Source organism: Chinchilla lanigera, unplaced genomic scaffold, assembly GCF_000276665.1.
Source record: "Chinchilla lanigera isolate Chin_1 unplaced genomic scaffold, ChiLan1.0 scaffold00057, whole genome shotgun sequence".
In the NCBI taxonomy this organism is placed as follows: Eukaryota; Metazoa; Chordata; class Mammalia; order Rodentia; family Chinchillidae; genus Chinchilla; species Chinchilla lanigera.
In genome coordinates this window covers 4,815,979-4,826,277 of record NW_004955458.1, presented here as the reverse complement: position 1 = coordinate 4,826,277, position 10,299 = coordinate 4,815,979, and the positions used below count along the sequence as shown (strand labels likewise).

Genomic DNA, 10,299 nt, shown 5'->3' with positions numbered 1-10,299 from the left:
GAGAGGACGAGACGTGGGGGGGGGTGCCGTGGGCGGGGGCGGAGACCGGGGTCGGGGCGCCGAGTTAGGGACCAAGGTGACCGAGTCCAGACTGTGGATGGCGAGCTTGGGGACCCAGCAGGCGGGGCGAGGTCGCTCTGTGCCGCCCACGCCGGATGCACAGCCGGCCCTCTCCGCGCCCACGTACCCACGTGAGCGCCCCGCCGGCCACATTCCTACTTCCCCCACCGCCCCTACTCCCGAGCTGAGAGCGCAGTTTCACAACCACGCACAGGTACACAAAGACAGAGAGGCGCACTACGTGCACGCGCGTCTAAACAACTACGCGGTCGCCGGCTGCCCACACGCCGGCCTCGCCGAGCTGTTCTACGAATGTTAGGAGTGAGCCGGGAAAAGTTAGGAAGCCCGGGGCGCGCTGCTCCTGTGCGCGCAACTGACTGCCGGGTGTGTGAACTTGTGGCAAACCCGTGAGCTTGGGGCCCTGCACAAATCCTTCGAGATCCTGTCGCCCTTCGTCAGCCTCAAAACGAGATACCTGAGGAAGCTGCTCTTAGAAACCCAGGCCTCCTCATCCCTGCCTGGAGTCGTCGCCCAACTTTTGGGGAGTAGGGACGGGGCGGTTGTGCTGGAAGCCACCTTTTAGGTGCGCGCTGATTGCGCGTGGGGTTTTGTTCCCAAGGGTCAGGCAGAGATGGAGACATCCTGCCTTCCTCGCGCCCTTATTTCCTGAGGATGGGGTTCTGCTCGATGGCAAAGCTGGGATAAGGTGACCCTTCTGCGGTCGGCTGTGGGGGATCTTGCCAGAGTGTGCAGGGCGGGTGAGAAGGCCCGAAGGTCCGACGTGACTCCGTAAGGAAAAGCCGGAGGGCGGAGCGTTTTCAGGAGCCTAGCCCCCTCCGCACCCACCGCCCCGCCCTGGCCCCATCTGGTTCCCATTACACTGCCGCCCACGCTGAGAGGGCTGCAGGGGGAGGCGGGGGCTCTAGGCCTGGGGGAAGGAGGCGGCCGCGGGAAGCGAGCGAATTGGCCATGGGCGAGGGTCCCCTCATCCGAAACCTCAGGCCCGCCCCGCCGGTCCGCACTGCTGAGTGGCGGGCAGGGCTGGCGCGGGCGGCGTGGGCCGGGGCTGGTTCTACATTCCGGCTTGGCAAGGGGACCTTTCGTCTCCGGTGGGGGCAGGGGAGAGGGTGCGTTGTTGGTGGAGGTATTTCAGCAGCTCAGATTCTTGTCTCTATCCCATTAAACACCAAACAGGATGGGGGTGGCAGAAATCAGCAGAGTCTTTCTCTCGATCGTGGTCCTGCAAGAGAGGGTGCGGCCAGACCCCCTAGGAGAGCCAGGGGGAGGGGACAGTGCCCCTCCCCCACTCCCGCGCCGGTTATTTTGGAGCAGGGGCTGCCAGCCGCTGGCCCTGGGTTTCCACGTGCCCCCGCCCTGCCCATGCCCACGCTCCCCGTGACGCACATCCTCCGCCCACGCAGCCTCTGCTCCAGGCGCCCCCCTCCCTCCCACCAACCCGGCTAGGGGCGGCGTTGAGTCCTGGGATCTGGAGGGAGATGCCGGCCCGAGGAGGGGGTGGAGTGGGGCGTGAAGCTAGGCGGAGGCTGCCCGGTGGGCGCTGGGCGCCTGGGTTCCGGTCAGGAAAGAGGACCCGGGCGGAGCCGATGCTGAGGCCTCCACTCCCGGGTCCTGGGGCGGGTGCTTGACCAGAGAGAGGAAGGAGGAAAGAAAAACCCCGCGGAAGGGGCTGGCCACGCGCCTAGGGGAGTCAGTGGGGATCCGAGTGCGAACTTGTGCTGAGAGCGAAAGTACCCGGTGTTTCTACGTTTGTTTCTCTAGATCAGCGTAAGGTTCAAATACATGGCGTGCAAGTGAAGACTGCACATTGTAGAATGCTAGGCAAGTTTCAGACGCGGTTCACCGTACCCTCCGCTGCTGTGTTTATGTTTCCTCACATCTTCTTGTATATATGTGTCTCTGGTTCTCTAGGTTTGTATCGGGGCCCTATGTGTGGATTTAAAAATATATACATTTAAAAAATCATTGACTTGTCAGGCCCGCCAGAGGCCCGGAGCGCCCCCGCAGCCCGCAGCCGGAGCTGCTGAGATGTCTGTTCTTCGCTTCCACCCACTCCTACCTCCCCCGCCTCCCCTCCTACTCCCTTCCGTTGAGAACAAGGAATTTCCAGTCTAAAGCAAGGGAGAGAGACTGAGACCGCGAGAGAAACTATAGAAAAACAAAAAAGATGGGAGACAGGTGTGTGGGGGGAGGTGTGTGACAAAAAAATGGATTGGGGACAAATAGAAAAATGTTCATTTCTTGTTCTGCGCATCATTCTCACTCAGGACCACAGCCTCACCCCCGTCCCAGGCATGCAGAGCTGATCCACTGATCTCACTTAATGAGAGTTTAATATGCCCTGTATTGTCTATACTGGTCTCTTCCAGGAAGGGAAATTCTCCTTGGTCCTCGTTCTCCAGGAAAAGCGGGGGAAAGCTTGGGAAGAAAGGGAAGAAGGTGGGTGGAAGAGGAGCGAAGATGTGCAAACCAGAAGGCTTGTTCCCGGGCACGTGTAGATTTTCATCTAGCAGCTTGCTTTGCTCATCTTCCCTACGTGTTCCCACTTTGCCAAATGCGGCCCCCTCAGCAAGGTTCGGCTCAAACTCACCTTCCTGGGCCCGGTCCTTCCCAGACCCCTTCCTGTCCACCAGGCCAGCTCTCTGTGGCCTGGGTGTGTGTGTGTGTGTGTGTGTGTGTGTGTGTGTGTCTGTACACCACTGCAATTCAGTTGTTTGTTCCACCCTTAGCTCAGGACCGCTCCACAGTAGGCCTGATACCTGGGGGTCCTCTGAAAAGAAGGAAAGGAGGGTGCTGTTTACAAGACAGAGAAACCTTGAAGAGGGCAGTAAGTACAGATTTTACTCTAAAAGAGGCTGAGCCTGGACGAAACTGTTTAAGTGAAGATATTTGTTCTCCATGTCTCTTTTTCTTTTTGTTTCCAGGGAGCCCATAACTCTTGGCTCGTTGGCATTCTGTTTTTCTTTTTTGTAGCCCAGACTGGTCTCGAACTTGCAACCATCGATCGTCCTGCCTCAGCCTTCCAAGTGCTGGGATTACAGGTGAGCACCACCACGCCCGGCTGGTTGGCATTCTGAACCATCTACTAATCTTGTAAATTAATTCACACCCAAGTATTAAAGGTAGAAGGCTGTAATCCTTACTGGTAATAGAAAAATAGGAACATATGTATATATTATATATATAAAATATATATATATTCCTCCTGTCCTCACCTCTTCTAGTAATTTATTGGGTAAAAAGACTGAATGTTCGAGTATTTTAATTGCTCTTCAATTTATTTTATAAAAGCTGCTCCACTGAGCAAAGACAATCCTAACCTCTGTATAAGGAACTCACAGATGAGTAGGGGAGATAGCCATATAAACAGTTTCAACATAATGCAATAACAGGCGCACAAACAACAGAAGTAAAGAGGCTTGAGTGATCTGTTCTGCTTGTGGTTGTAAGGGGCTGGTTTAGACAAGCGTCTAAGGGAGGTGATGAGAAAGCTCAGAGTTTTAAAGTGTGAATAGAAGATTTCTGGGAAGAGAGGAAGGAAAGTCAGGGTGACCCGAATGTAAACTTGCATGGGGATACAGAACTGGAAACACTTCATTGTTGCTGGTTGGTGGGTGAGTGGTGGTGGACAGAAATGACCCCTGGAGATGTACAGGGCTGTTACGTTAATTGTGGTGAAGGACCAGGCCCATTAAAAAAAAAAAAAATCCAGCCTGCCGTGGTAATGTATACCTTTAATCTCAACACTTAGGAAGTTGAGGCAAGAAGATTGCCATGACTTTGAGACCAACCTGAACTACAAAGCAAGACCCTATCTGAAAAAAAATGCAGAACATTATTGTTCAGTATTGTTTTGAAATACACTAAGGGGACGGGATATGGCTCAGTGGCACAGCACCTGCCTGGCAAGTGCAAGGTCGTGTGTTCGATTCCCTGTACCAAAAACAAAAACAAAAACAAAAACAAAAACAACCCACTAAAAGTGAATCTGAAAAATGAAGTGAAATAAACTATCTTACTAGGTTAGTAAATATAAAATTTCTCTAAAATTGGTATTAAATTTTCTAAATGCTTATACACCTCATTTTGGGAATTGTTTTATGGAAGATTAGTATCACACAAAGTATGAAATAGTATTAATCTTTCAATAGCATTGTTACACTGTTTCTTTTCTTTTCTTTTCTTTTCTTTTCTTTTCTTTTTTTCTTTCTTTTTTTTTTTTGGTCTTTTTGAGACAAGTTCTCGCTATGCAGTTCCGGGTGGTCTGGATCCTCCTGCCTCTGTCTCCCAAGTGCTGGGATTACAGGTGTGGGTCTCTACCCTCCACTACAATGTTTCTTTATATCTAAGTTTTAGATAATACTAAAAACCCTGAGCTTGATAGTGTAGAGGTACTCTTAGAACCATAAAGACTAACGTGGGGGTGACAGGGTCAGATCTGCATTTAGGAGGAGAGTGAAGGAAGGATTTATAGGCTGCATAAAGAGCAGGAGGCCAGATGAAGGAAGTTAAAAGACTTCAAAACTTCCCAGCTTGGTGCTGGGCAAAGTCAGTGGTGTGGGATGCAGAAGAAAGAATAGATTTAAAAGATAGAAAAATGAAGTGGACTTTGGTGATTGGTTGGCTAAATTGTCTTCTTCAGATATTCACAGTCTGCCGTTCATTTTTTTTGTTTGTTTGTTTTTGTTTTTTTTTTTTGAGACAAGGTCTCAACTGTGTAATTCAGGTTACCCTTGGACTCTCTGTAGCCCAGGTTGACCTCGAATTTATGGAGATACTCCTGCCTCAGCCTCCAAAGTGTTGGGATTACAGGTGTATGCCACCAGGTCTAAGTAATAGTCTGCAGTTCTTTCTTCTTCTCCTCCTCCTGCTTCTCCTTTTTTCCTCCTCCTCCCCTCCCCCTCTTCCTCCTCCTTCTCTTTTTTTTGTGGTGCTGGTGTTGAATCCAGGGCCTTGTGCATGGAAGGCAAAAGCTGTACCACTGAGCCACATCCTCAGCCCCTCTTTACGCTTCTTAAATTCAAAAATTATGAAAACCAATACTTTTTCATAACTTATTTGGCAACAAACCTGTTCTGGCCTGGGGACAGAGCTCAGTGGTATTTGCTAGCATATGCAAAGCCCTGGGTTCAGTCTCTTGCACTGGAAAGAAACAAAACCAAACCACAACCTTATCTTACTTAGACCCATTTTGTGGCAGAAAACCTGACCTAAACTTATATACAGTTATTTATAATTTTCATTTATCTCTTTCACTTTTTTTAAATTGAGACAGGGTCTCACTATGTAATTCAGGCTAGCTTTGAACTCACTATGTAGCCCAAACTGGCCTTGAACTCAAGGTGATCCTCCTGCCTCAGTCTCCTGAGTGCTGGGATTACAGACATGCGCCACCATGTCCAGCTTCTTTCACTTACCTTGATACTATTACTCATATACATCATTACAGAATTTTTTTTTTTTTTTTTTGTCTTTTTGGGACAGGGTCTCGCTGTGCAGTACAGGCTGGCCTTTCTCTCACTTTGTAGCCCAGGGTGGTCTTGAACTTACAGTGGTCTTCGTGCCTCAGCCTCCTGAGTGCTGGGATTACAGGCATGCACCACATGCCCAGCTTACAGAAATATTACAAAAGAATATATTAATTTGGTTACTAGGTGTTGTCCTAGCTGCTATTGGGATTGTTGCTTTATATAGTATATGTGTACCATATTATCTTTCTAAAATTCAAAAAAATTCTGAAACACATTTACCATCCAGATTTCTAGCCTCTTTAATCATCAGCCTTGGCCTGAGTTCTTTTGGCTATTTGCATAAATCAGATCCACCTGCAGATAATGAATATTCATTGCAGTGTGTGCTGTGTGCACTCTGAAGGTGATTCTCAAAGTGTTTTGAGCAGTGCCCTCGTTATTAAAACAAGACTAAAAGCTTCTTGAATTACTATGTTAAAGTGATAGCATTCATTTAGGCAGTAGATGTGATGTATTTACGGATGCCTAGTTTCATTACTGTATACCTCATTTAATAGTCAGGGGTCAGTGATCTTTTGGAAGGAGTTCCCATACCTGAAATTAGCTTTGAAAGGTAAGAATGGGGCCTCAAAGAAAAAGTGTATATATTTATATATGTGTATATGTTATATGCATCCATATAATATACATATATATGTATCTATAACTAGACTTTACTTTTTTTTTTGTCTTTTTGAGACAGGGTCTCACTGTGCAGTTCAGGCTGGCCTTGAGCTCACTTTGTAGCCCAGGCTGGTCTCAAACTTGCAACAATCCTCCTGCCCTAGCCTCCTGCGTGCTGGGATTACAGGTGTGCGCCACCACGCTTGACCTACACTTTACTTTTTAGAAACATTGAGAAGATAATATAAAGTTCCTATATATCCCACATACAATTTCCCCTATTATTATCTTACATGAGTATGGCACGTTTGCTACCATTAATAACCACGAACCGTACAAAAGTATATGGTTTGTTCAGATTTCTTTAGTTATCTTTACCTGTTTTTTTTCCTTCCTGTTCTAGGATCCCACCCACCTACCCTATTACATTTACTTATTTATTTATTTAGAGACAGGGCCTTGCTATGCAGTTCAGGCTGGCCTTGAGCTCACTTTGTAGCTCAGGCTGGTCTTCAACTCAGAAGGATCCTCCTGCCTCAGCCCCTCGAGGGCTGGGATTACAGGTGTGTGCCACCACACCTGGCCTGTTTTGACTTTTACAAAATCATTTTTTTGTTTTTTATCCCCCCTTTTTTTTTCTTTGAGAGAGGATCTTGTAGCTCAGGTGAACTCAGTGTGATCCTCCTGCCTTAGCCTCTGGAGTGTTGAAATTACGGGTTTGTGCCACCACAGCCAGCTCTAAAAATTCCTTGTTTTGAAAAGTTTGAATTTACTTGGCCTGGTGGTGCATGCCTGTAATCCCAGCACTTGGGAGGCTGAGGCAGGAGGATCACCAGGAGTTTCAGGTCAGCCTGAACTACATAGTGATACCTTGTTTCAATAAAAAATAAACAAACAAACAAAGAAAGTTTGAGCCTTCCCCAGGAGTTTTCTATCCCTGGATTTCTTTTTAACTCACTTAGATTCTTTGTTCCTACCTTTCTACTCAGTACCATCAGATTGTGTGTGTGTGTGTGTGTGTGTGTGTGTGTGTGTGTATGTGTGTGTGTAGGGGGAGATAATTCAATGCCTACTAGCAGTGTTACAAACATTCTGCTAGATCCTCCCAGTGTTACGTCATTTAATTGGGAAGCAGTCTGATACATAGAAAGAACTCAGGCTTTGTGATAAGATTTGGGCTGGGAACGCAGCACAGAAGAACTAAATGAGCAATCTTGTTGCTGGTTCCTTTGTCTGTTTTAGCCTTGGCTTTTTAAATGAAGATAATAAAGAAACCCTTGTCAGGCTTAGTGTTGCCTGCCTGTAATCCCAGCACTCTGGGATTTGGGGAGACCCCTTCTCAAAATAAAAAATAAATAAAGGCCCCGGATTCAACTCCCAGTGTGTGTGGGTGTGCCCCGCCTCCCCAGTGCTAGGTATTGAACCTAGGGCCTCACACTACAATGCTAGGCAGACACTTACTATCGAGCTATACCCTCAGCCCTTTTAATTTTGGGACAAGATCCCACTGCATTGCCCAGACTGGCCTTTTTCTTTCAATTCTCTTGTGTCCTCCTCCCGAGTAACTCTTCCCTACCCCTCTCTCCCGTCCTTCCTCTTTTTTTTTTATTTTTATAACCCCCAGTATTGGGGAATTGGTCCTAGGGCCTTCACATGGAGCTACATCCCCAGTCCTCTTTTATTTTTTATTTTGAGACAGGGTCTCCATGTTGCCCATGGTGGGTTGGAAGTTGCCATCTTCTTGCCTCAGCTTCCCAGACCGTTAGGATTACAAACCTGTGTCAGTGTTCCGGCTTTATGACATTTTTTTTATTTTGGGGTTTTTTTTGGTTTGTTTTTGTTTTTTTCCGGTACCGGGAATCGAACTCACGACCTTGCGCTTGCCAGGCGGGCGCTGTGCCACTGAGCTAAATCCCCAGCCCCTGTGACTACGTTTTAAAACTCGTATGTATGCCTATAGATCCCTGACAATGCACAACATTTTTAGTGACTTCTGTTTTGAATCATTTAGGACTTTGGAGCACCACACTTTGTCGGTGGTTTAAATAAAAATTGTCACGTCAGGGCCCTATTCATGAAAAGATATTAATGATAGGGCACCTATTACAGGAGATACGGTGAAAAGGAAACAAAGCACACGGAGTTTGACAGTTTCGGTGGAAATACCAACTTTAGTCCAGGAGGCCTCGCCTAGTCTGATTTTCTATTGGTTAACCTTACTATCAATCGTGCTTGTAAATTAACCTTGGGACGGAAGCATGTTGTCATGGGGTGGGATCTTCCTGTCGCCATTGCCAGAGCGCGGTGAGAACCCGTTTTTTAATTGGCTACAAGCTGCTTCTCCCGCCTTCCTTCATCAGTTGCTAAGGGGTGGGACTTATAGGGAGGAACGAACTACGGGCCGAACAGTTGGCTGGTGGGTACTGATCTTGTAGCGGATTGGCTGTTGCCGCCGCCTGTCTGAGGTTAGTTGCCGGGGAGAGGCACGTGAGGAGGAGGCGGTGTGAGGCAACTATGGCGGGAGGAATTAAAGTGGCGGTGTCGGCGGCAGTTGGTTCCGCGCTGTGGCGCTGGGGAGGCGGTGGCAGTGGCATAATGCGGCTGCTCTTGGTCCTCTCCGGCTGCCTGTTCTGTGGCTCAGGTACCACCCGGGCACCATCTGCCAAGGGGGCGGGTGCCGAGGGGGTATATTTTGGAAAGTGGGGCTTGTCCCGGGGCGCGGTCTGTTCCTCGGCGCGTCTGCGGAGAAGCTGCTTCCCGAGCAGGTGTCTGGACCGTGGCAGGGCTCAGCGTCCTGGGTTGCCGGGGGAGCGCCCGGAGCGGGGAGAAGCCTTGCCTTTGGGTGGGCTCTTAGGGGAGGCCTGGGCTGGGCGAGAAGCCGTCCCGGGGGCCGCGTCGCGCCGCCGGGGTCTCCTGCAGTTGTAGGTGACGGGAAAGATTCGGGATCAGTCCCGGCTGGCGGAGCTGCGGCGGGGCGGGGAGCGAGCGCCGCGTTCAGCAGATCAGCGGACCGCTTCTCAGCGTTTGCAGGGGACGGGTGGCTCAGTACATCCTCAGAGCTCACAGAAATACAGCGATCTTAGTATCTTGCGCTGTTTTGACCTTGATCCCAACAGCCGTGCAGAACCGACCCGGAGTCATTGTAGTTCAGTTCCTTAAAAGAGATACAAGTGCCCTTCAGCCGCGATTAGGTTTCTTTTGGAAATGTCTTCATTCTTTCAAGCGCACTCATTTGGCACCTGCTAGACTGGGGAGGAAATTCCTCTTAGCGTGTTTGTAAGAAAACTCCTCGTTAAATTCAGGACGGAAAGATAGGTAAGGTTTCCAAGCTTCCGCTGGAGGGAGTTGAAAGTCAGAGGGGAAAAGATAGTCCTATCTTGACAACACATTATGCGCTCTCACCTCTCCCCTTGGCACCTGTCTATGCTATGACGTTTGGGATTGTCCTTATCTTTACCTGCAGCATTAAGGAGGTGTCAGCATCCATATAGTTCCAAAGCACAGAGTCCTTCTGAAAACTTTTTTTTGGACGGGGTAGGTATCTAGGAAGGTACTTTTCAAGAGGCAGGGCCTATTTATTATCTAATTTAATTTCTAAAATGGGATCGCTCAGTTGATGTGGTGGCACACACCTGTAGTCCCACACTGAGGCTGAGCCAGGACGATCACTGTGAGTTCGAGGCCAACCTGGGCAACATGGGAGACCCTGTCTCAAACAAACAAACAAATAAACAGGATCGTTAGTTGTGGGGATGAGAAAATTTAAAGCACTCAGTCTGGCCCCTTTTCCTTTGAAGTTTTTTCTTTGTTTGGGGGTGTGCTGGAAATGGAAGCCTAGGTAGGGGTTTTTATTTTTTGTTGGTTTGTTTGTTGTTGGTACTGGGAATTGAACTCAGGACCTTGTGCTTGCCAGGCAGGCACTTGTGGCAAGGACAATTAAGTATGAAGAAGTAGGCAAAACCATACTGTTACGTTCCATTCAGAGGCAGTCCATTTTAGCACAGTTTCTTCTAGTCCTTTTTATTTTTTATTTTTGGTGGTGGAGATTGAACCTGAGGCTTGGACATACAAACATGTGCTGTACCAC

General features: G+C 48.6%; 1 protein-coding gene and 1 long non-coding RNA gene across 4 annotated transcripts in view; both read left to right on the top strand.

Annotated features, from left to right (window-relative positions):
• The first annotated feature begins 10 nt into the window (after positions 1–10).
• On the top strand, positions 11–3,088 carry LOC106149976. Its single transcript, XR_001236476.1, has 3 exons — positions 11–2,517; positions 2,808–2,905; positions 3,052–3,088. It is a non-coding gene; the product is annotated as an uncharacterized LOC106149976 (long non-coding RNA).
• Positions 3,089–8,376: 5,288 nt separating this feature from the next.
• The window catches only part of Nemp1 (nuclear envelope integral membrane protein 1), a 15,298-nt gene continuing 13,375 nt past the window's right edge, over positions 8,377–10,299 (top strand). The window contains exon 1 of one of the 3 annotated variants that reach the window (XM_005397340.2): positions 8,377–8,853. In XM_005397340.2, the coding sequence (XP_005397397.1) occupies positions 8,727–8,853 (127 nt within the window). In that variant the 5' untranslated portion in view covers positions 8,377–8,726. Of the gene's footprint in view, positions 8,854–8,888; positions 9,747–10,299 lie in introns of those variants that run through there. The other 2 variants (XM_005397342.2, XM_005397341.2) reach the window with 2 other exon arrangements.